Source organism: Lissotriton vulgaris, chromosome 11 (genome assembly GCF_964263255.1).
Source record: "Lissotriton vulgaris chromosome 11, aLisVul1.2, whole genome shotgun sequence".
NCBI lineage: Eukaryota > Metazoa > Chordata > Amphibia > Caudata > Salamandridae > Lissotriton > Lissotriton vulgaris.
Window position 1 is genome coordinate 943,962,814 of NC_141699.1, and position 26,298 is coordinate 943,989,111.

Sequence of the window (26,298 nt, forward strand, 5' to 3'; positions counted from 1 at the left end):
GTGATGGATCAAGCCTTGATCTTTGGACTGGGTAAGAGTGGTCTGCTTAATTCAGACACTCTGTTCATCACCACCCCCTTTTCTGAATCATTTTGTCCGCCATAAGCGTGGAAGGGTATACTCATATGTGAGTCCCTTGCTCATTGCACCATCAGGATTCAAGCAAGCCGGGCCGACGACGGCTGAAATGCCAGAAACCGGTCCCCGGAAGCTTGTTTCCTTTCCAGTATAAGAATTGGCTTGGTAGTTTGGTTTGCCCTGTTCCCATCATGCACTGGGACAGGAACAGACTAATTTGCATGTAGCCAGGTTCTGAGCTGGGATGGTGCAGTGAGCTAAAAAACGGTGATGGATCAAGCCCTGATCTTTGGACTGGGTAAGAGTGGTCTGCTTAATTCAGACACTCTGTTCATCACCACCCCCTTTTCTGAATCATTTTGTCCACCATAAGCGTGGAAGGGTATACTCAGATGTGAGTCCCTTGCTCATTGCACCATCAGGATTCAAGCAAGCCGGGCCGACGACGGCTGAAATGCCAGAAACCGGTCCCCGGAAGCTTGTTTCCTTTCCAGTATAAGAATTGGCTTGGTAGTTTGGTTTGCCCTGTTCCCATCATGCACTGGGACAGGAACAGACTAATTTGCATGTAGCCAGGTTCTGAGCTGGGATGGTGCAGTGAGCTAAAAAACGGTGATGGATCAAGCCCTGATCTTTGGACTGGGTAAGAGTGGTCTGCTTAATTCAGACACTCTGTTCATCACCACCCCCTTTTCTGAATCATGTCCTCCTAGAGCAGCTGTTGCGGACATGACTGGCATTGCTCTGCGTAATTTAGTCGTAGATGAACTATGTGCCACACCAAAAGGACCATCGTCGTCAGACTCTTCCTCATCTAGGAGATGTCTAATTGGTAAGGGGGATACTCTACTAGGAGATGTGTGCTCTAACATGAAAGAAACTACTTTCTCCACTTAGTTTTCTTTTTTACCTCGTCTATGATGAATCGGCATTGCAGACCGTATTGTTTTCTTCGTCGATGCAGTAGCCGCCGATGAGGCATAGACTACCTTGATCATCAACGGGATTGGCCATTGTCTGTGTGGTTGTAAACGTGGTTGTCGTCGTCATTGAACTGACTACAATAACTTTTGCAACGGTCATCGTGGTCATTGCCATTGATGACAGCGTAGTAGACTGTTTCTTCGTCAATGGTGCAGTTGTTGACGATTTCTCCGTTGGCGGTGCCAAGGACTTTTTTTGAATTTGTGAGAAACCTGAGGGGATGGTGTGGAAGGTTCTAAATTAGGTTTTACTGTTTTTTCTGTGGCGATATCATTCCTCCAATGCTTCTGAGAGTGTTAATCAGGAGGGATTCACTCCTTTGAAGACTTATGCTGAGTATTTAAAAAAACTTTTTGGAGGTTCATGAGGTGACTGAACTTCTGAACTCTCCATTTTTGGTACCCTCTTGGCAGATGAGGAAGAGTCTTCCCTATCCTCCCCAGAAACAGGATCATCCTTGGCTTTTGAAGCCATAGTAATAATCTACCATCTCGATCCTTTAAGGTTTTTGAAGAAAAAATATGCAGTTCTTGCAATCCTTTACCTTGTGAGATGGGTATTGACAGTATATACAGTCCTTGCGTTTATCTTCAGAATACAGCCTCTTCCTCCCAAAGGTTCGACATGGTCTGAAAATACCTTTCTTTGCCAGATCTGACTTTGTAGGCAGTCAGACTTGCTAAGCAGATGTACCTAGTGATAATATAAAGTATAACAATCTCTTTTTAAAATTCAATATGCAAGTAAGTTGAACTAAGCAGACCTCAGGAGACACTACCTCACATGACGTGTGGTACAAAATCTGAGAAACGAAGGCCTCTGAGGGAAGTGTTCTAGATCATTGTTTCCCAAACTGTGGTCCGCGGACCCCCAGGGGTCCGTGGCACATTTCCAGGGGGTCCCCAGGCAGCAGTTTGAAAAGCACTGCAAAGTTCCTGGTAAAATTAGCAGTTTTCGAGCAACAATAAAAGTGTCATGAAAATGCCAGTGATTAATGTATTTGCTGGAGAGAGTTGGAAGTTTTGTCCAGTGGCAGCTTTAATGTAGCACAGAGGGTTAATATGCCTACTGCAAAGAATGTGTACCATACCTTTAAAAAAAAGTATCTTATGTGCATAGGTCAGTGGGTTACTGCTTTTGTTACAGAGATTCTTTTGTTACTGTGCAATTCATAAGGGACAATCGTAATCTAGCACAGTGACCTATAAACTCTCATCAAAGAGCTGCTTGCAAACTGCATGGTACAAGTTAATCATTTATGTTTTTTCCCCAGTCTATAATTATACGCATGCTGCTAAAAAGGTTTATTTGGGTGGAAATACTTTTTTATTGTTAAAGTCAATGCTAACCACTGTGTTATGTTCTGAATCCCGAGTTTGTGTTTTACCAGACCAAGCACTCTCTAAAAATGCCTAGCAGTATGAATGACATGTCAATCCTACATCTTGTAGTCCCTTTTGCCTTATGTAACATTTTCTTTACATTAATTTTCACATGTGATTCATTGCCTCTATATGTGTGTGATGTAACTGGTCTGAGAACATTTGCCAGGGCTGCTTGGGGTTTCCAGACTGGCCCTGGCAGTAGCAGGAGCCTCGTACTGCGACATAAAAGCAACCATTGAAAAGTTAGTCTTGGAGATGCAGCACCAACCTTCCCATTAATGTGTTTCATTTTTTTTGCTATTTCTTTCAATATAAAATACTAAGGGGATATTTACAATAGAATTGGCGGAGCATGTTGTTAGCCTTCTTAGCTTAACGACATGCTCCACTTCAGAAACGCAGGGCTGCAACATATTTACAAGAATATGGTGCAGCCCAGCCTTTCCCCTGCACTGGTGCTACACTTAGCAGTGTAGTACCAATGCGGGCACCCTTGCACCATAGTGCAAGGGTGTCTGCGTGCGACTTCCTGCACATGACAAATTTGAAATGCCGTTTTGTCACTTCTATGTGTGCTGCCTAATGCAGCACACATGGAAGTTAGAAAATTTATATTTTTTTTAAGATTGTTTATGTGCCCGAAGTGTCACCTTCCTGGACATAAACAATCCAAGGCATTCTGCTTTTTTCATGGGAAAAAAGCAAAATCGAGGAGAAATAACGTATTTCTCCTCTTTTCGCCAAGTTAAGGTCCAGGTTTTCCATGGTCTTAATCTTGTGCTGCCTCCTATTTACATTGCCCTTGTAAAGAGAGGGCAGCGTCAAAGTCAATGGGTGTTTTGGTGGTACACCCACTGGAACTCCCACTGCCCAGCCCTTTCATGCTAAGCAATGCGTGAAAGGGAGGCTTATTTACAAGGCAGCGCTAAGTCACATTAAGTGGCTTAAAGCTGCCGTGTAAATATGGCGAAACCCCTATCCCCAATGGAACATCACAAAAATTGATGTTCCCATGGTGATAGGGGCTTGTAAATATGACCCTAAAACCCTTAGTAATTTGAGTATTTATTTTGTGTGCACATGTGTGTTTATTTTTTTCGAATTACTGTTATAATGTTTTAAAATAAAATCCTACAAATTGCTTGGGGGTCCCCGGCTTCCTGGGTTGACTCAGTGGGGTCCTCCGGAGTCAAAAGTTTGGGAACCACTGTTCTAGATGGTGCTGCCACCGGATTGGTTGGAGTTTGATCACTTAAATAATAGGGATGTGTTACTGAAGTGAAGGCTTTATAGCTTTCTAGATGGTGCTATTTTTTAACAAAAAGTCATAATCATGAGGACTTTATGCAACTTTCTGTTATAATAGAAAACGAGAATAAAAGAGGGAGCAGAATGATATTCTTAAGGCTTTGTGGAAATGTGCAAAGTCCACACATCTGTTCATGTATCTGCCAACAGTTGGCAGATGGCAGCTAATCAACCCATTAGTCACAACAATGTGATCAGGGATTGCAAGTTGTAATATACTGCAAACTTCCAATCAGAAAGTCAATTTCAAAAGACAGAGACCACAGGAGTTCGCTAATAACTTGTGGCACATGAAATGACTGATAGCTTCAGCTAATGTTTAGAGCATGTCACATAGTGTGATTTCGGATCAAAACTCAGTTAATGTCAGGAAAATGAAGATGTTTCCATGGCCAATAAGTTATCAATCCATATGGAGACCAAATGTGTACATGGGTCTTGGGGTGAAAGATTAGATGTAATTCTATCGTTCGCTTTTCCGTTTTTCAGAAAAATCCTGTTGAAAGCTGCAGTGTGGAGTACAAGAGACATCTACTAAAACAGTTTTTGAAAACATTTGTAAGGAGTTTTTTTTAGAATGTAAGTTACTAAGTTAACTTAGTAGACACCTATATTGCCTGTCCAGAGGACACATGGCTACAAATCGCATCTAATTAGTCATTTGTCTCCTGACTCCCCAGGCAAATTAGCAATATAACCAGTGTCCTTTACCCGCGGCCATTAGAACCAGACATTTAGGAGGATAAAACGTCAATAAACTGGGGCTATACAAGGGGGTGGAGGGTTATGTGGGTGCTTGTTTATGTGTTTGGGAAACCGACTATAATTCGCTGTAACAATGTGTTACTAACTTAATGATCACTAAACATCATATGAAAGGAGGCAACTGAAGCAGTGCAAGCAAATATTAAGATTTAAATGAATGAAAAATGTGCAAGGAAAGCCTTAAACTAGCTTTAAGTGTCCATAAAACTCGATTGCTATAACAATATTATCATAACCCACCACCTCTGCATTCCAGACCTTCACACGCAATCGCAGTCAGACTCTCAATAGGGAACCAAAAAACAAGCAAATAAATATGACCTCTTAAAGTGTTCTCTGTTTACTAGTAATACGCTAAATGAATTTCAAAACCTTTCAATGTGCAATACAAGGAGCAGTATGGATCATTCTCAGGAAATTTATATTTTCAATATCATAAAGATGTTATAATTAGTACGGAAGGAAATACACATTAATTAATTATTTGTAGAAGGGTTTGATTACTAACTTCTTGACTTGGTTGGTAGTAAGAAGTTGTGGGCAAGAGTTTACAATACAGAAAGTTTTAAAGTTATTTTTATAATGGAAATGAAAATATATAAAGTTTACATGAAGTGAAAGGGAAAAACCGTAAACAAATGTAGGGGGTTATGCCTAAACATTAAGAAATATATCAAATATTAAATACAAACAAGGCTTAAAAAATACATTTGTAAAGGAAAATAAATATATAAAAAAATAAATGTACAGGTGCTTACCAGGCTGACCTTATGGTAATCTAACATTGTGGAGGTTGAAATAATGACACACAGGTGACTATGGTGAAGAGGTTTAAGGTCTGGGTGAAAGTTGTTCAGTTGGTGGCTAAGCATTAAAAGACTGACTGCATGGACTTTCAGACATTACTGCATATGCAGAATATGCAGTACATACAAAAGGCTCACAATAAGTAGCATAACAAGAGGTAGGGGTTAGGCACCCTATTACGTTCCATCCTGATCAAACGACTACACATGACTGGTATTTAAGAACCAGCCCATTCTTAACGTGCCTAAATAATGAACATGCAGCCTCACTCCTCAGAAGCCCAGTATGTCATCTGCAGAGTACCACAAGGGTCCTCTCTCAGCCCCACCCTGTTCAACATCTACATGACCCAAACAGCAGACGTCACGCATGCCCATGACATCAACATCATTTCTTACACCAATGAAACATAACTGATACTGTTTCTATCTGCCAAATTGCCCAGTACAAGGAACACCTTCACCACCTGGATGCCAAAATTGGACACCTGTATGAAGTCCAAGTGTCTAAAGCTGATCACTGACAAGACAAAATGGGTGATCTTCTGAAAGGATGCCTTGCTGAGGGACTCCACCTGGTGGCTGACAGACCTCCATCCCACCCCCAGCCCACAAGCAAGGAATCTCAGGCTCATCATAAACAACAAACTGGAACACATGTCTGCCCAGGTCAATGCCTTAACTGCATCCTGCTTCCACACTAAAGATACTGAGAAATATCTACAAGTGGCTACCAGATAATACCAGGATGACGGACACCCTGGCCCTCGCCACCAGCACATTGGACTATGAATTTCCTCTAAGGAATAACCAAGCTACTCACAAAGTGACTACAGACCATCCAGATTGCAGCTGCCAGACTTGTCCTCAACTACCCACACTGGTCTCAAGTCACACCACACCTGAAGGATCTCCACTGGCTCCCGATACACACGCACACAGTCCAAATCCTCACCCACATATACAAAGCACTACACAACACAGCCATTCCCACCATCCCCCAGGCACCTCCGCTATTCCGGACTGTAACTACCACGCGTCCCCGCAACCCCAAAAGCAGGCCCGGAGGTTTATCCTTCTCATACATCACTGCTAAAGCTTGGAACAACCTCCCACTTCATATTAGAACTTCCTGCTGTTTTCTTGAATTCCACAGGAGACAGAAGACTTAGATCTTCAAGTAAGTACCCTCCTCCCCGGGGCTAGTTTCACACATCTGCGAAGTGCCAGGATGCCATTACAGATGATAGTGAAATATACAAATACATAGAACATAATATCACATAACAAGAGTCAGCTGGAGGTTTTTTAAGTAGAGGAAAGAGACTGGCAGTAGAAGCTGGGAAGCCAAACTGGTGTAAAGGCTGAGGAAAAGAATTGATAAAAATAGAACAACATGAAACCAAACATAAGAGAAAGCTGGCTGCAACATGTAGTGCTTCAAAAAACATGATGCAAGTCCTGTTAATTTTTCAAAAGAAATGCATCATTAAAGTGAAGGTTGTACTGTTGCCATATCCTCTTTCTAAGATTTCACATATCTTGAACTGTGGTGATGCAGCAATTGCATCTTGAAAAGCTATACTTTGCTAAGAAATTCATCTTGATCTGGTCACTTAATCAAGAAAGAATGGACCAAAACTTAATGTGGCAGGATAACGTTTCACCATTGATATTTAGAAACTCAGACACCAACAAATGCTTTTAAATACATCCCACCTCAGAATGTCTTTCCATTTCTTCTTCAAACGCTTTGAAGTTCTGCATTTTAAGGGCCATGGCAGCCTTTGTAAGAGTCACTACTGCAGAGGGCGTAGGGATGCTCAGGTTTTGCAGGTATTTCACTGCAGTTATTCGGCACACATTTTGCATGCAAGGACTGCACAAAGCATGGGGTAAGTGACTCTTCTCTGTACCATTTAATATATGAAGCACCTTCGTTGCCATTTCCTGCATAAGCAAAATGAAGAAAAGGCTTTTAAACAAAATGTTGCTCTCATTTTTTAATAGTCAATTTGAATATGATCGTTTTTTTATTACTAGAAAGGTACACTTACTTCATTTAACACTTCATCTAAATCTTCAAAAAGTAAATGTTTTAGGTAAAATATGAACCCCTTTCCATAGTTCTCAGGTTCTTCATCTAAGCCAGCTCTGCTCAGAATGTCAGACAGTGATAATCCAGACATCTTATAATATGGTAAGGCAAGGTGTGAATACTTTGTGTCAAACCTTAAAACAAGCAAACAGAAAGATGTTAAACAATAAATAATCATACCCTCTAATAATGCTTTAAGCTGAACATGTTGCATGACAAGGCATTTTAAAATATAACCCAGTGCACTAGAAAAATAAGCGAATCATTCAAACATTAACTCTAAGAGCTCCAATTAAGGCACTGGATTGAACTCACCAGAGCCCTAGTCATATCACCGCCTGACTACTGCAATATCATCTGTTTGGGAACACACGAAAAGGAATCATTATCTTCAGAGGAAGCAAAATCAGGCAGCTAGACTATATTCCAAGAGTTGGGGTTAAAGCCTAAATTACCTGCAGAATTCACCACTGCCCTATAAACTCAGTTGCAACCTGAGATCCAACAAACAAATCTGATTGTTCATATCAGATTGGACAAACAAGTACATTTGAAAGCACGAACTATGGAACTCACTAAGCCCAGAACAAAGAAATCACAAAACCTCAAAGCATTCAATTTTTTTTCTTCAGAAAAGAAGCCTTTTCAGAGGAGCCTTCTCCACCTTACTAGATGCCACTAAATATTATCAACCTCTCAAGCTGAAACTTGTTCTCAAACTGAGCTTCCTAGCAAAGACAGATACTCAAAGAAGGTTGAAATTAAAATAGGTTATTGTGATGTTGCCTATGTGTTCTTGCATTACGTTTGTTGGTTATGGGTAGATCTACCAGGGCACATATCTGTAGCCAATTCATTTTTACATAGAATTAGAACTAAGTTAGTTGAGGGTCTTTCTTCTGACAACCTTGCTATGCTAGATTTAACCCCTCTTGAGTCACAGCGGAGATGTTTTACACTGCACAAATACTGAAAGGAGAATATATTAACAATGGACATATACTAAACCGTGAGGGCCTGCCTAGGCCAGTGTCGGCCATCCTACCCGGGTGTCCTTTAGCTGAGTGAAACAGGCGCCACAAAGGCAGCGATCGGATATGGTGAGCTGGGGCCCACAGTTTAGTAGCAATGGGGAGTGTGGGGGAGCCCTGGATACCGCAATGTAAGTGCATATCCCTATGTGGATCTGAGCATCGGGCGAATTGCTCGAGAGGGGCACCCCAGGAACAAGATACATCCTGCTCCCTTGGGCCAGAGGCCAATTGCCTCCCCAAGAGTATTTTGCGCTCCGACAGTGCCCATCATCATGGAAACTGATTGCCTTGGTCCACGGACTGGGACAGGAATTGGGCCCCCAACCAAAGAGAACTACAACAGCGATCAGGGAGCAGGGAACAACACTGACATATATTCCCCCGAATAGCAAATTCCGATAGGGTACATGGTTCATGCACAGCACTATAAAACAAAATTGAGGCCGTTTCCATAGACGTTAATCTCCTGCGAGTTGACCTGAGAATGATGGCGAATAAAGTGGAGACAGCAGAAACTAACATTACTGAGCTGCAAGGGGAAATTACGATCCTGAAACAACTAAGGGCCCGCATGAACACGGCAACAGCAGAATTGGAGCGTCAGGTGGAAGACGCGGTGGGCCACTCCCGTCGGAGTAATATTTGGGTGCTTGGATCCCCAGAGAAAGTTGAAGGTACAACGCCAGAACTCTTCCTTAAGACTTGGGTGCACACAGAGCAAAACCCATCTGGATTGTCACAGTTTTTTGTTGTGGAAAGAGCCCATAGGACCCTAGTCCCCCCATGCCTTCTGGGGCCCCTCCCAGGACCTTTATCAGAAAAATACCTAACTATAGAGACAAAAGACTACATCTTATGTGCAGCCGGTGAGCAGAACACCTCTCAATAGGCTAACAGTCAAAGGGCAATTTATCCGGACTATACAAAGGAGTTGCAGGAGCGGCGAAAATAATTTCTCAGCACTAAACAAAAACTGAAAGCAATGCATCTCTAATATATGCTACTGTTTCCAGCGGGACTAAAAGCACTATTTCACGGAAAAGCGCATTTCTTTGACCGCCCTCAGGAAGTTTGGGATTAGTTAGAAATTAGGGGCATTACCAACTACCCAACGACCTGGGTCCAATAGTGAATGGACTAGAAGATCCCATCAGAGAGGAGGGGTCTGCAAAAGGACCAGTCCTCGAAATCAACCAACCCCAATCGCAGAGAGTGACTATACAGGCCAATGGAACAATGCAACTCCAGGATGCAGAGGAGGGCCCTTAAGTGCTGGCCACATGTCCACAACAGAAAAATACTGTGTCATCAGAAGAATGCATAGTCACACAAATGGACTGTGAGCCCGATACTATGATTGAGACACCCTACCTCACCATTAAGTAGATGTCACAGCGCACCCCAACTTTAGCGCAGTGGCATAAAGATTTGGCTGATTGGACTTTGTCAGATGAAGCACAAATTTGGGTTTTAGGAGGGATGATAAACTCAAAGACACATTACACACACACAGCAATCCCTTACAGGTAAGCTTTTAGATCCAGACTCTGGGGTATCTACAGAAGTTGGCTCCAGGGATACATATCATGAGATACCAAAGGGGAGGAGAGTGATAACACCTCATAGTTTTTCCATGTCCTCATATTAACTGAGGGTCGGGATCAATGGCCTTTATTTTGAAATACAACATGGTAGAATTGTATGTGTTTGCTTATTTAATGCTTCTTGCTCAACCACCTCATGTGTGGATTGTATCACGCAATCATATTTCAGCAAGTCAAGGCTGCTCAGTTACATGTTAATAAAATGAAAAAATATAGTAATACGTTTCTTTTTTAAAGACTAAATCAAGGTTCTCAATTATTTATTTCATTGTTTATTTTTCTGTAGAACCACTGAACCGGTATTTTATGTTAACTGTTTTGCTTTAATAAGCAAACATTGCTCTGATTTGGACATATCAATCAACAACAATAATGCTCTGAAACCAAGTATTATTTGTGGCATATATTATATATGTTAGTAATATATGTTAGGAATATAGCAGTCCAGTGCAAACAAAGAGAATGCTGACTATAAAATCTTTACTTCAATATTGGCAGCTAGATTAGGTCTTGTGTTGGGAGATATCCTCCATTTAGATCAGAAGGGCTTTGTCAGGGGTCGGCAGCTTTCTGACCTCACTTATAAATTTATTGGTGTGATTGATCTGCCTTCTGCATACTCCCTTCCATTATCAGCCATGAATTTAGACGCCACCAAGGCCTTTGACAGTGTGAATTGGTCGACAGTGAATTGGATCTATCTGTCGGAGGTCTTGAGGAAAATTTCTGTCTTATGGTTCAGTTGATTTATCAGAACCAATCTACCAGACTTCTTGTTAATGGCAACATTACTGACTCCTTTAAGATCTCAAGAGGAACTAGACAGGGCTGCCCACTCTCCCCTCTCTTTTTTGATTTATATATTGAGCCATTTGCTCAACGGCTTAGAGACGACCCTAATATCGAGCCTTTTAAATATGGAGAGTAGGAGAGGAAGGTCGCTCGGTATGCTCATGACATCTTAGTTCTTTCGACTAATTTACAATCAGCTTTTCCAGCTGTTATAAGTCTTGCCCAGGAGTTCGGTTTGGTTTCAGGCTATGAAATCAAGGCCTCGAAGACTGAAATTATGACCTGGAATCTTGGAGGGACTTAGCACCAGCACCAGACCAGTTCCAAAATGAGATACTTGGGAATTAATGTTCTTCAAGACATCACTAAAATCGCCGAGACTAATATAGCTATGGTGGCAAGGGAGTGTCAGAGGCTAATGAAATCTTGGGCCCTACTCCCCTTATCCAATATAGGAAGGGTCGACCTGATTAAGATGTCAATATCCCCTAAAATCACTTTTCTCTTTAATTGTATCCCCCTTCAAAATCTACCATCGATAAATTACAGAGGGATATCAACTCATTTGTCTGGGCGTATAAATCACCCAGGATCGCATGGAAAAAGTTGAGCCGGAGGAGAGAAAAGGGAGGCCTTGCTTTACCAGATCTCCAGCTTTATGCCTGGGCTTTCCAACGTTCACATTCACATATGCTTTTGAGAATGCCTGTTAACACTGGTGCAGGGGGGGGGTGTTCATGGCTATGCTTAGAGGTGCCAAACTACCGGAGGAGGATTTTCTGTTCAAATTCTGGGACCTAAAACTTTTTAAAAAGGTCAAGTTGAAGGTTTTCCAGGGACTAGCCAAAACTTGGACCAAACTGAGGGGCTCAGTGGCGCTCGGTTATTTTTCCAGCTTGGCTCCCCTCTGGGACTCCCCGGGTGCTCCAGAGTGTTTGAGGGACAGGCTGGCAATACCTTTGAGAGAAGCTGGGTTAGCGGTCTGGGGGGACCTGCTCTCTGGTGGTACCTTTGTTTCATGGGAACAACTTGAAGACAAGGTTGGAGCAGGCCTCTCCAGATTTAAATACCTTCAGCTGGAAAGCTGGGCTCAATCACTCTCACAACTAAATGTTAAGAACGTAGTGGATTATGGCAGCTTCCTAGAACGCCTGCTTGTGACTAAGCCCCCTGGGAAGAAGGAGGTTTCTTTTTGGTACCAGGCCATACTCGAATCTGTGGATAGCGAATTCAATCTAGCTGAGGAATTGTGGAGTGGCTCCTTACCTACACGGGACTGTGATCATTTATGGCAGAATTCTTGTAAGCGTTTAAATGAAGTAGTAAAACCAGCCTAGTTAAAAAGGCACCACCTGTTTACTATTCATAGGGCCAATTTTTCTCCACACAAACTGTCAAAAATTATTAAAGATCGACCGGTGAGTTTCAAGAAATGCGGGTAGGTCTCTGCCTCTGACATCCACATGTTCAAAGAATGCCCTGCCCTTGCTTCCTTTTGGGATAGTGTTGGAAACTTCTTGGCAAGCACCTTGGAATGTCCTATTAACATGGACTTATCCTTAATCATACTTGGTTCAGCAGATAAAGTTACTGACTCTGCTGGAGCACTGCTTTTCTATGACATAATTCGGAGCAAATTAAGAACCCAAACACAGACGCACACATTTAGGGAACACCGAATACTCTTAAATACTGCCATGTAAAATGCAGCTCCGCGTGTCAGCGCCTATTGCCTAGGTTTTATGGCGAAACGACAAGTCTGGCAATTACCTGTTACTGTTTGTGTAAGAAGCGCCCTCTGTTGTTCCTGTCTCTGTGAGATGCGCCCCCTGCTGTTCCGGTCTGTGTGAGAAGCACCCTCTGTTCTACCTGTCTGTGTGAGAAGCGCCCTCTGTTGTTCCTATCTGCGTGATATGCGCCCCCTGTTGTTCCTGTCTGTGTGAGAAGCGTCATCTGTTGTTCTTGTCTGTGTGAGATGCGCACCCTGTTCCAGTCTGCGTGAGATGCGCCCTCTGTTGTTTCTGTCTGTCTGTGTGAGAAGCGTCCTCTGTTCTGGTCTGTGTGAGAAGCGCCCACTGTTGTTCCTGTCTGAGCAGTGGTGCACCTGTGCCATTTGTTTTTCTGTCCTCTACAACTTTCGACCTCTGACCCCTCAAACTGGGGGGTGTTGGAGTTCTGGGAATCAGCCATCGGGGCTGTGGAAGAGCTTCCTCTGTGTTACTGTCACTTGTAGCTGTTTTCTCTACATTAAATGTGCGTTGGCAGTGATCAGTGGTGCAGAGTTTCGGCTCCACATGCAGCACAGTGTGCTCTTGGGCACCGGACCCCAAAGTCCTTTTATAAGAGTGAATTTTAACCATCGCACGCTTATGGAAATGGCCTTCGTGATTTTCCTGCACCCCGAGCCATTTGTTTTTCTGTCAACCTCGGACCGGTCCGATGGATCCCTCTACTCCGCTCTACTGGATTTATGGCTGTTCTTAAAGTCTGGTTGGTGGATGCCTGCCAGGCCGCCAATGCCCCGTCTGTTCTTGGTGTACACTGGCCAGAAGGGCCTGTGCTTTCCCTTCGGAGATATTCCCCCCCCCCTCCACCAGGAACATTAATGGAGCAGCACTCTTGAGGAAAGCCTTGACTTGTGTAAATTACCGGTATGGCCGCATTTATAGCGCTGTTCTCACCCACTTCACAGCCAACCATAAACTTCCACTACTGAAGTAAACGTGTCTGCTGAATAGCTTACCTTCTAATAGGCTCTCGTGATATAAAAACTGTACATTCCTTATGTTGCGAATTATTCTGTAGCGCTAAATTCCATTGGGATGGTATTCCTTGTTTCCCTTCACTTTCATTCCGTTTGCTGGTTTTTATTGCTGTGTTATGTAACGCGGATGTTCACGTTTGAAACGGAGCGTGCTTTGTAGTGTAGAAGGGAGTATGTTCTGCTCTTCAAGGGCCTAACTAAGATTAAAATAAATGAAATACCAGTATTTGTAAAGCGCACAGCTACCTCCAAAGTGGTGTCCCAGCCCTGGGGGCCCTCTGGAAGATTAAGCGAGCTATTGCCCAGAGTCACATGGTGCTGGGCTAACTGTGAACCCTGTGGTCAGGAGTCAGGCACCCTGGCCGCTGTGCCAGACCTCTTCCATATATATTTAACAACTAACCAGAGAAAGTGAAGGCAAGCAAGAAATCACTTGAATGAACATATTTCCCAAAAACTTGTAAATCTGATCAAGGATGGTGCATCATCTAAGGGTTATACTAATGAATTTCCTAGTTTTATTAACAGAAATGCTACTTTTAGTTGACAGACTGGAATCAATCTAGAATGGCAATGGGAGGGATTTATTGAAGTCTGGTGTGCTCAGTGAGCCTAAAATACACAGCTAAGAATTTATTATTATAATGCACATTGTCATTTTCCAACCGCCCCCAGAATTTGAAGCCTGTGTTTGTTTATTCATAAGAACACATATCAACACCATTATAGTATTCGGTCACCTGGACCTAGTTTGAGCACAGAGTGGATTTTAACAAGTTTTGTAAAGTGATGGACATGGTATAATAATTTGATCTATAGGAGTGGAGTTCTTAGCAGTTGTTTTAAGATTGTTGCCTATAAAACAATGAACGGTACAAAAGGGGTTGGTGATGGACGGAGCTTCTGAATCAATCAGACACTCACACCCAGTCAAGAGATCTGGGTTTAATCCATCACCGTTCTTTAGCCCACTCTGCCACCCCAGTTCAGACATGGCTATATGCAAATCAGTCTGACCCTGTGCCTCATGGGAACAGTGCAGCCCGAACTGCCAAGCCATGTCTTCCCTGGACCGGAAACAAGCTTCCGAAAACCGGTTTCTGGCATTCCAGCCTTCTTCAGCCCGGCTTGCTTGAATCCAGTGGCAAAGCAAGCTATTGCCCAGAGTCACATGGTGCTGGGCTAACTGTGAACCCTGTGGTCAGGAGTCAGGCACCCTGGCCGCTGCGCCACACCTCTTCCATATATATTTAACAGCTAACCAGAGAAAGTGAAGGCAAGCAAGAAATCACTTGAATGAACATATTTCCCAAAAACTTGTAAATCTGATCAAGGATGGTGCATCATCTAAGGGTTATACTAATGAATTTCCTATTTAATATTATAATGCACATTGTCATTTTCCAACCGCCCCCAGAATTTGAAGCCTGTGTTTATTTATTCATAAGAACACATATGAACACCATTATAGTACTCGGTCACCTGGACCTAGTTTGAGCACAGAGTGGATTTTAACAAGTTTTGTAAAGTGATGGACATGGTATAATAATTTGATCTATAGGAGTGGAGTTCTTAGCAGTTGTTATAAGATTGTTGCCTATAAAACAATGAAGCTTACTATTTTTATTATTATTATTACTGAAATCTAAACCGGAAACTGCTCAGAGCACGAAAACAAATCCCTTGATAAGTTCTAAACATTCAAGTCAAGCCCAAGCTCATGATTACTGGTGGACTCGACTGAACATTTATGCATAACAACGGTCCAGAAAATGCGCAAGAACAACAGGACTATATTTCCCATGCCTCTGGTATGGTAGCAATTTGTTGTTACCACTCAAAACGGAGCCTTTAGCAGGTCCACATTTTCCCAGAATCCAGGTTGGAGTGGTAGCCTATGTTCTTTGTTTCTGTTCATGGACCTTGTCAGTAGCAAGAGGCTTTATACTGGAGACTTGCTTTTTTGGATCCCTGGTGGTCACCAACAGAGGAGCTTAGCTGGGCGTTCAAGGCCTTCAGACCAAGAAGTAAGGCATATCCTGGGCTACACTAACCAGTGATGGTTGCAGGAAGTAGCTCTTAAATAGATGGGCAAAGCATTGAGAACATAATTTCCTGCAACTTTACTGACTTGGGACGTGACCTAACAGTATTTAAGGTTTTTAGAATCTGAATACTGATAGAACTGTCAATAAAGACTTAAGACATGTGAAGCAATCTAGATGATCGATCACACATGATTCTAACCAGAAAAATAACTAAAGGTAAGCTTAATGGTCTATGGGGATATGTGGGTGAAAGGGACGCACTCCCCATACATAATATTGGGGTAAGGAGGCAGGACACACTGCACAGGAACAGAGGCTTTAATGAACAAACACCTTTGTTTCACATTTCAGACTTTTTTTATTTCCAGCACACCTTTCACTAATTCTCCACCCCTGGTGCGCCCACTACGAACATCTGTGATAAAGCAATACTTTCAGTGCTGTCAGAAGCTAGGCTTTCTGGCAAGACACTTTCCCCGAGTAATATGGACTTCATAAATGGCAATGATAGTGCTAATGCAAAAACAGTAACTACAATCACTATGACACAAAGCAGGTGTATCAGCCAAAATGCAGCTCTTGTGCAAAATAATCACCTCACCTTGCCTAGACCTACTTGTACCTCCAAACTACCTCATCATTAGACTAGACAGACCACACAAAATAGGCGATGCCTAGCCTGCATACATCGGTCTAACATCTCCATCTCTAAGTTTCAATAAGAACACATGGAATCCTGTGAATACCTTGGAATCTCTGTGAAATCTTCAAGTAACCACTGTCACAAACTACATATACTCTACCATCCGCCAGGCTTGAACACAATTTTCACAGAACAACTCATGGAAATCATCACTGCAAACTCTTCCCCTAATTCCATTGACATATTACTCGGAGATTTCAATCTCCACTGGGAGAGCCCACGGGACAAACAGGTCAACGCCCTCAAAACCCTTCTTGCAGACCACTCCCTGATCCAAGCTATCTCAGATCCTACTCATATAAAGGGTGCCACTCTCGACTGGCTCATCTCTAAACAAAGTACAATTGAATCGATCTCGATCATCCGTTGTGACTGGTCAGATCATCACATTATCACCTTCCAAATTCCCTCCAACAACACGAAAATTTGCTCGTAGCAAATCAAGCCGGAAAAAACATGGATAAGACACAAAGAACATCTACTAGAACAACCTTGCCGCCCACTGTGAGGAGGCTCTTACCCCCCCCAATAACATATCAGATGTTAATGCCCGCACTACTCACTATAACTCCATGATGACCAAAGTATTCGACCAAGCCGTTCCGCCAAAACTCAAAAGAATTCCGGACAAAGATAAAAATCCATGGTTCAGCGAAGCCCTAAATGAAGAGAGACGCAAACTCAGATCAATTGAACGAAAATGGAAGCAACTTCCTTCCCCCCTCCATCTTAAACTACTCAGGAAAGCCAAAAACTCATACAATAAAAGTATTCTACACTTAAAAAGAGACGTTTTCAAATCAGAACTAGAAAATGCCAAAATAGACCAAAAAAACTCTTCGAAATTCTGAAACAACAATCAAACAAATTGGCTAAATCCGCACTCGTAACATCAACCTCACAGCCAAGTAGTGAAGAATTTCCCTCATTCTTCACTCCCATGCTAGCTAAGGTCTTGGAAAAATGTGTGCAGCATCAACTGAACCAACACATCACAAATTTCAATCTACTGAACATCCACCAGTCAGGTTTCAGACCTGGTCATAGCACTGAAACAGACATCCTGCATATAGTAGATGACGCCCTCTTAGCCCTTTACAGCAATAAAACTTGCCTATTAGTCCTACTCGACCTCTCCTTAGCCTTCGACACGGTCAATCATGACAAACTCCTAAGAAGACTAGAAAACAGGATGGGTCTATCTGACTCAGTCCTTCTTTGGTTCAAAACTTTTCTGGAAAACAGAACGCAATCGTTCATGTCCAACAAGATTCTTTCACTCTCCTCACCTAACCTACTAGGAGTACCACAAGGCTCCACCCTATCCCCCACTCTATTCAACTTATACGTCGAACCACTTACCGATCTAGTACAGCAGGCGAACATCTCCTACCACATGTACGCGGATGATGCCCAACTTCACATCAAGGTCACCTCCACTGAAGAGATAAAGACAATGAATCTAGCTATCGAAAAACCAATCCAATGGTTAGTAACCAACTTCCTCAAGCTAAACTCACAAAAAACTGAATTCCTTCTAATCTCGCCCCCCCCCCCCCCAACAACTCCCGGGAAACAAAGGAATGGAACAAAATGATCACTGCTCTGAACTGTACACCAACATTGGTGGACGCTACAATTTTACTTGGAATCACACCGGATAAGAACCTTAACATGCTAACTCACGTCAACCTGATGGCTAACAATGCTCGCTTTCACCTCGGCTATCTCAGAAAAATGAACCCATTCATCGAAAACCTGGACCTCAAAACTGCAGTCCAGTCCTTAGTCATATCAAGGCTGGAATACGGATGTCCACAGAAGTAGCCTTTCAAACCTGCTGCTGGGCTGAGTCCGACACCAGACCTGCACAGGCCTGATTGTGACAATCAGCTGCAAACAACCGCTGGTCACACATAGTGAGCTCTATGAAGACAGCCTGACCAGTGGCTTTTTGCATGATATTTGACATCATGCATAGATGCCCTGCTGTTTTTCTTTTAAATTTCGAGCTCGATCTTCAAATTTGTGAATCCATAGACCTGAACGTGGATCCATGAATCTTTGCTAAAAACACTGGGGTATTTTATTTTACTTTCGGGCAAGTATTGTCCCCTCTAAAACACCTACATGTTCCCTTCCTAATCTGTGTAAACTCAGAAATGTAGATGTTCTTTTGGCTAAGTTAAATAATATGTGGTGATACTCATAAACTAACCAGGAATGAGTTACTGGGTACTAGTAAGAATGATAACACCAATTGGACGCATGACATAAGGTATCCTGTGGACTTGAGCGACTGCTCAACAACAATGTATTTGGGGCCAAATATTGATTATTTCTATTTATTTTTTATTTTTAGAGTTTTCAATAGCGCTAGCTAGACCCAAGGTAGGGTATCAGAGCGCTTTACATAATGAACAAAATATTAGATATCACAAATAGTGCACTTGTGGCATACAAAAACCATGTCTTAACAGTGATCAATACAGCATAACTTAGTTCAAAGAAAAAGCAGAAAAAAGAGTAATTGTGAGGGATAAAAATCAGTTTGAGATTGTGCAAGTCTTAGCATCTAACTATCTGTGGATGGCGAGTTTAGTCAAGTTTTGAGGTTGTGAGTTAGAGTGGTGATTGTCCAGAGTTAAGTGAGGAATTTGTCGACCCTTTCGGATTCTGATCGGGAGGAGCTGGACGCAGGCCTGACATTGCTTGAGGTTCATGGGGCACTGGCCCGCTTGCTGCGTCAAAATCGCCGGGGAGCGACGGGTTCCCTCCGGAGTTTTACCATGAATTCCGGGATAATTTAGCTCAGCTCCTTTTGCAGGTCTACCTTGAGGCGTTCGAAAGAGGAGATCTCCCACAGAGCATGGCTCAAGGGGAAATCTGCATGATCCTTAAACCTGGGGGGGGGACAAGCATGGCCCCTCCTCCTATCGGCCGATTACCATGATCAACACGGATGTCAAAATTCTCACTAAATTGTTGGCCACCCGGCTTGCACCCCATATGGAGCACTTACTGCACCAAGTCCAATGCGGTTTTATTCCCGGGCAAAACACGGCTATGAATCTGAGATGGTTGAATCACATTCAACACAAGGTACATGGCCAGGAAGAGCAGACTGTCTTGGTCTCAATAGATCTCGCCAAGGCGTTTGATACTGTAAGTAAGTAAGTAAAATATCTTTATTCGATTGTTTACATGTAACAATCATAAAAGTGCATATCATAAACATTTGTCACAAGGTACAGTTTGTGCGAAAAATAAAATATGTTACCACATCAACATGAGCACAAGCAGAAATTTCAAATTTGTAGTTTAAAAACAGTAAAAAATACAATGTTAAAAAGAAGAATCATATCGGGAACAGAGTTGATTAACCTTCCATGCTTTTCCTGTGTTTAAGTGCAAGTTTTAAAAAACTACATAAGAACAGGGTGCTGTCGCTATTTAGCTTTTGAAGGTAATAAAGTGCTGGTCTGTATTGTGCAAAATGGAGCCGTTGTAGAAAAGGTTTTAAAAACAATTTACGAGGGACTGTATAATATGAGCAGAAGAATAAAAAGTGTGCCAGATCTTGTGGAGACTTATTGTCGCAGTCACTAAATTGTTGGCCACCCGGCTTGCACCCCATATGGAGCACTTACTGCACCAAGTCCAATGCGGTTTTATTCCCGGGCAAAACACGGCTATGAATCTGAGATGGTTGAATCACATTCAACACAAGGTACATGGCCAGGAAGAGCAGACTGTCTTGGTCTCAATAGATCTCGCCAAGGCGTTTGATACTGTTGACTGGGGCTACCTGCAGGAGGTCTTTCGGACAATGGGCTTTGGGCCCAACTTTGCTCGTTGGGTTCGAATCTTATACAGCTCCCCTCGTGCTCGGGTGCATCTGGGAGGTGCGAGATTGGAGTAGTGGCCGCTGGGTCGAGGCACGAGACAGGGGTGCCCCCTCTCGCCGCTACTCTTTGCCCTAGCTATAGAGCCGTTTGCTGTCAAGATTCGTACTGAGCTGCGGCAATGGGGCATCCAGGTGGGGAACACGTGCAATGTCCTGTCGTTATATGCGGATGACGCTTTGTTTTACTTGACAACCCCAAGAGAGGCGCTCCTGAGGTTGCTACACCTCCTGGATCGTTTTGGTGAGGTGTCGGGCTTGCGGCTTAATCGTAGTAAGTCCCTAATTTTTCCGCTCTCCGGCTTTGACATGGTGCCTCTAGAGGACTTATCAGAGCTTGGGTTACGATGGGAACAGACAAGTTTCCGATACCTAGGCATTCATGTGACCTCGACTGAAGAACAGTCCCTCGCCCGTAACGCGGATAGGGTGCTTACGTCTCTCCGGCAATCCATATCATTCTGGAACACCCTACCACTATCCCTAATGGGGCGACTGGCCATCGCTAAAATGGTGATGCTGCCAAGGACACTGTATGTCCTTCAGAACTCGTTGTGCCCTCTTCTGTCTAGGGTTTTACGAACCCTTAACACGCTGCTGACATCCCTGCTTTGGGTGGTGCGACGCAGCAGAGTGGCCCTTAGTACCGTCGTGCGCTCCTTTGACGAGGGAGGATTGGAAGCCCCGCGCTTCGATCTATACCATTACGCTGCGCAGCTCCTTCCGGCAGCCAGGTGGTTTGCAGACACGGATGTGTGGGAGACGCGATTGTTAGCAGGACGGGCCATGGCGCAGGAGCTCCAGTTGGCTTTGATGCGTGGATCCGGAGCTAATGCCGAGCTCCCTTATGTAGTGAGGCATACAGCTGGTGTTTGGCAATGCTTTATAGACAGGGTCCTGCGCTTGCCGCCATTTCACAGGGAACTACAGATTTGGATATTGGCCCCCATGGTGGAAAGAGAGCAGCATATGTCCTTTCGCAAATGGAGGGAGGGGGGGGGGAGGGGGGTAGGTGAGGTCCTTGCAGATCTGTACCCCTCGGAGGACTTCTTGTCATATGAGCAGGCGGAGGAGTCATTCGGCCTTAGCGGCGGTCAATTTCTGCATTATCAAGGATTGCGCTCAATAGTGCGCTCGGTCTGGCCACAGTGTCCGGAGATACCCCCGATGACCCATACCTTACATATATTGTTGTCCTGTGGCAGAGGGCGTAGGTTGATAGCCTTACTTTATGCGGCTATAAAACGTGATTTCCCCCCCCCCCCCCCCCCCCCCTCGGTGCCACCATCATGGGCGGCCTGGGAGGCAGACTTGGGTGCGCCCCTGGACCAAGGGCAGCGCAAGCGCATAGGGATCTCGACACGGCGGGTGTCCTGTAATGCACGCTTTAAGCTTATTCATTTTAACTTTCTTCACCGCACCTACCTCACTCCGAAATCGGGGAGTCGTTATTTGGAAGATAGAAGGGACAATTGCCACAGGTGTGGCACGGGGGCGCGGGATTTTTACATCTGGCCTGGGAATGTCCATTGGTGGGGAGTTTCTGGACAGGGGCTGTAGGTCGTATAACGGCTACTACTGGCCTCCGAATCGAACTATACCCCTTGCACTGTCTGTTGGAATTGGTACCCAAGCCCAGTAAAAGGAAACTTCCATTTAAATTGCTACAACTGATGTTGGTGCTGGCTAGGCGTAGGGTCGCCATCACATGGTTGGGACAGAGGGCCCCTGATGTGGACACTTGGCTTAAGGATGTGAGGAAATGGACCCTCGCAGAGGAAACACACATGCAAAACACTAGGAAAGATGAAAAATTGCACGATGATCTGTTGGTGTGGCGTACCATGTGTATGACAGGTCTCGCTACGGAGGGCAATCGTCACACAGTGATTCAGAGGGAACTAGTGGCAAATTATTTTCAGCACACAATTCTGAGTCTGAGGGGGAGAGGGGTGAAGATCACTGAGGGGTTACTTGCAAGGTGTGCGGTGCGGGGCCTGGCCTGTCTTCCCTCACAATGTCCGTAAAATATTGCTTTATGCTATTGTACCACATGAACTTCCGTATTTTCAGATGTTGTCCTAATCCGTGATGTGCCATAATGAGTCTGTCGATCTGTATACAGATGTTTTTTAATGATGCCTGGGGGGGGTTCCTTCTTTTGTATTTTGCAAAATCGTTTAGGGAAGAAGCGTATGCACGTTAACACTGGTTAGCAGTGTTAAAGTGCTCAGAGTCTTACGGCCAATAAAAAGAATTCAGCAGAAAGAGGAGGAGGAAGGCAAAATGTTTGGGGTGACCCTCCAGAGAAGGCCATTTTCCAACTGCATGTTTAAATTAAACTCATACATTCATTTACTCTTTAAGGAACTAAATAAAACTGGAAAGGCTCTCATATTTTCCAGTTAAGATTAGCTGAACAAATCATAATGCATGCCCCTGCTATCCAACCCATTGCAAAAATCATTATTCGTAATTGTTTATCTTAATGTACAAATCATCTTTTTACTGGAGTCTACTCTCATTGTCTTTAGCCAGGCTTTGTGTGCTTCGCTACTTTAACCTATACGACACAATCAACCACAAAGTAGCAGACATGAAAGACTGAAAGGAGAGTTGCTTAACAGTGTAACAGTGTAAATTTACTATTTACCAGGATTTCACAAATAATATTTCCTATATGTTGTTTCACAAATTCCTAAACAACCATTGAGTTTTTAGCTTGTTTCTTTGGAAAACTGAAATGCACCACTTAAGACCTTCCTGTGGAAGACTGTGGCGAGGTGGGGACTTAAAAAATGCTTGTTTTGAGAATTTTGCTAGGTATTTACAAACTACCGTTTTAATTTTCAGCAGATGGCACTGGAAAAAAATGTAAACTAGCATTGGTAAAGTCAGTAGGTCCGGATTTTCGTAAGGGGAATTCTTGTTATTAGTTATGTGACGAACTGTCTCATTAAAAGTGGTCAAAGGATGATGTTTGGGATGTTAGAAGATAAAAGGCATGTGCAGCAACACTTCTAACAAAGGGCCAGTAATTTTGTTACATCTCCAAGAAAGCCTTTATACCTATATGTCCTCACTTTGTGAACAATAAAGATAGAAATCAAAAGTGTTACGATAGCAGCAAAGGAAACTGAATGAAAATGGATGGATGAACAGTGACTAGGACTTTGTCTTTATAACAGGCTTGAGTTTCCAAACAGAATGCACTTCCTAAACAAACAAAAACATGAATTTACATTTCAGAAGTTGATTTGCCAGCAAAGAAAATGTATCAAACAACACTCAACAGCTCTCAATTACAATCTTTACATCATGTAACATCTGCTATCTAACAAAAGAATAAATGTATGTCTTATCACTAAATCATAATGGGAACACAAATGGGACAATGTAATATATCAACAAAATGCCATGCCTAGATGCATTGTCCATTCAAGCAATGGCAAACTATGAAAAACATATGAAAGCTACTGGCTAAATGGGGCTGGCTTAAAGTCACTCTTCTCCTCATTTAATTAGTGTGCATTTGTGAAGAACTGATGAGATAAGGACTTCAAAAAAATAAAGCTGTCTCTAGCCAGATCATAAAATCGAGGGAAATGGGCCCCAATTTAAGAGGGTATAAAAAATACAGAATATGGTTATAGGTAAAAAAAACATTTGATAAGGCTTGAAACCCGATAGAAAGGAAGACCTGTCTGGTACCAAAATTTGCTACAAGATGCTACCTCTTACAAGGTTGGGAACGACTGACTCAAAATAGTAAGTTCCTCTAGATGTTATAGAAGGAAACACTGTAGATGTGAAACAGCCTTTACAACGAAGGCTGAATAACAAGATGCCTTCACCTAGAAGGCATTATTATGACAACATCTTTACAACGCATGTTTTTTAAAATGTTTTTTTACAACGAGTATGTCTTTTACACGAATGCCTTTACAATTAAATTTTTTTTGAAAACAAGCTTTATTTGTCATGGTTCACAGATACTGCAGAGCTCCGAAACCCCGAAGACAGCTGCATACATCCAAATCACAATAGACAATGACCATGACTTTTATATTAAAGAAAGCAACCAAAAACACCCCCCCACCTCCCCCTTGACGCACTCACCCCCCCCCCCCCCCCCCCGAAACACGTTGCCGGAAACAGGAAACACATACAACCCCCCCCCCCCCCCCCCCTGCAAGATCCCATCTTCTTCATACGCATTAGTCCACCTCTCTCTGCTGGCGGATCCAAGTCTAGTCCCCGATAATCTGCCCATCGTTTCCATATCTTGTAATGTTTACGGGGACACCCCTTGGCAGTAAAAAGCGGCAGTTCTAGGCCCATGCAAAAATCTATCCCATTCCTCCAGGCGGTCAGTGACGGAGCTCGGGGCGCCTTCCAAGCCCGCACCCTCTTTGCCAAGGTGAGACTAAGCAACAATAGATGGTGCTTATTTCTATTGTCCCACACCCCCTCCAGTACATGTACCAGCGCCAGACACGGCGAGCAGGGAAGCCCCCAACCCAGCACCTCTGAGAGGCAGGAGAATACCCTACCCAGAACCTGTGTAAGGACGGACAGCTCTAGGGGGCGTGGCCAAGGACCAAACATGGCGGACGTGATCTAGCGAGGCTCCGTCCATAACCACCAACACTAGCTGAATATCCTTTATCCCCCTACCCCCCGATTGCCACGATACACCCCCCGGTCCCGGGAGGAGGTGCGGACCCCCGATGCCGATCAGCGGCTGAGGAGGACTGCGGACGGTTGTCTACGGGCAGTGATTCGGGAGCGGCCTGGCCCTCGTGGTGGAGCAGCGGTCTGGCGTGTGGAGGCGGCCGGAGCCGGCTAGGGCTGCTGCGGGTACAACCTGGGCCGCTGAGGGGCGGTGAGCCGGAACGCGCCAGCGGAGAACCCACGGGAGGGATACATGACAGTGACCTGCCGAACCCCCCGAGAGACCGAAACCAGCGAGGGCGCTGCCTGCGAGGACTGCCGTTCCACCCTGTATGACTGGTGAGGAAGCGGCGCTGGATCCCGGCCTGAGCGCACCTGCCCCCCGCCGCGCTCAGCGGACCCCCTGAGGACGCTGCCGCGACTGCCCTACCCCGAGTGCCGCTGCCCGGAGGGACTGCACAGGACATTGTCGGTGGCGGGCCGGACGGAGGGCCCCCCCCTCCCTTCCCCCTCCCCCCCGGCACTGCGAGGACTCTGCCTTGGGCCGCCAGCCAGAAGGTACAGTGCACGAAGCGGCAGCGGGATAATAGGCACCCCACCGCGTTGCGGCACGCCGCAGACAACATTTAGCCTTGAGTGGCCCCCCTACCCCCCTTCACTGGCGTCATAACGGGGAGAGATACCAGCTCCCGAGAGAGCTGTGTGGGCCGCCATTCCCGAACTTTTTCGACCGTGACTGCTGGGCCTTGGGGGGGGGGGGGGGGCGGCTGGTGAGGCCTCCTGCATACGCTGGACGCGGCGGAGCGGCGACGGGTGGCCTCTCCCTGGCGGCTGAACGTGGGGGTCACCGGCATATCACTCGACTGGGACTCACTCGCCGCTGGCCCAGACCAGTAGCACTGGGGACACATCCAACGCACAATATGGGCAGGAACAGGGCCAAGGCGCAGGACCACGGAGCTGGAGCTGATCTTCAGTCCACGGGCTCGGAGGACCCGCTGGCGTCCTCGAACGTGGAGATTATTCCCCCGACGGGCAAATCCTCACAAGACGCGAAACTGGACCTTATACTAGTCGAGATCAAGGCGTCCAGGGAGGCGCTCGAATCCCGAATGGACAACATGGCGACGAGCCTCTCACTGCTCAAGGCGGACCATACGAAGCTGGCGGAGAAAGTCAAGGAGCACAAAATAGCGCTAGACGACCTCATACCACAACAAACATCCCATTCTACGAAACTCGAGCAAATGGACAAGCAGATCAAAATGATATGGGACAAGCTGGATGATGCGGAAGGGCGGGCCCGCCGCAATAACGTGCGCATACTGGGTATTCCAGAGAAAAGCGAAGG

General features: G+C 44.5%; 1 protein-coding gene across 3 annotated transcripts in view; it reads right to left on the minus strand.

The window, feature by feature from the left end:
* Window positions 1–26,298, minus strand: part of HPS3 (HPS3 biogenesis of lysosomal organelles complex 2 subunit 1) — a 379,346-nt gene that overhangs the window by 218,488 nt on the left and 134,560 nt on the right. For all 3 annotated transcript variants that reach the window (XM_086944096.1, XM_086944098.1, XM_086944097.1), the window contains exons 10-11: window positions 7,384–7,558; window positions 7,046–7,276 (exon numbers count right to left, since the gene is read on the minus strand). In XM_086944096.1, the coding sequence (XP_086800222.1) occupies window positions 7,046–7,276; window positions 7,384–7,558 (406 nt within the window). The remainder of the gene's footprint in view (window positions 1–7,045; window positions 7,277–7,383; window positions 7,559–26,298) is intronic.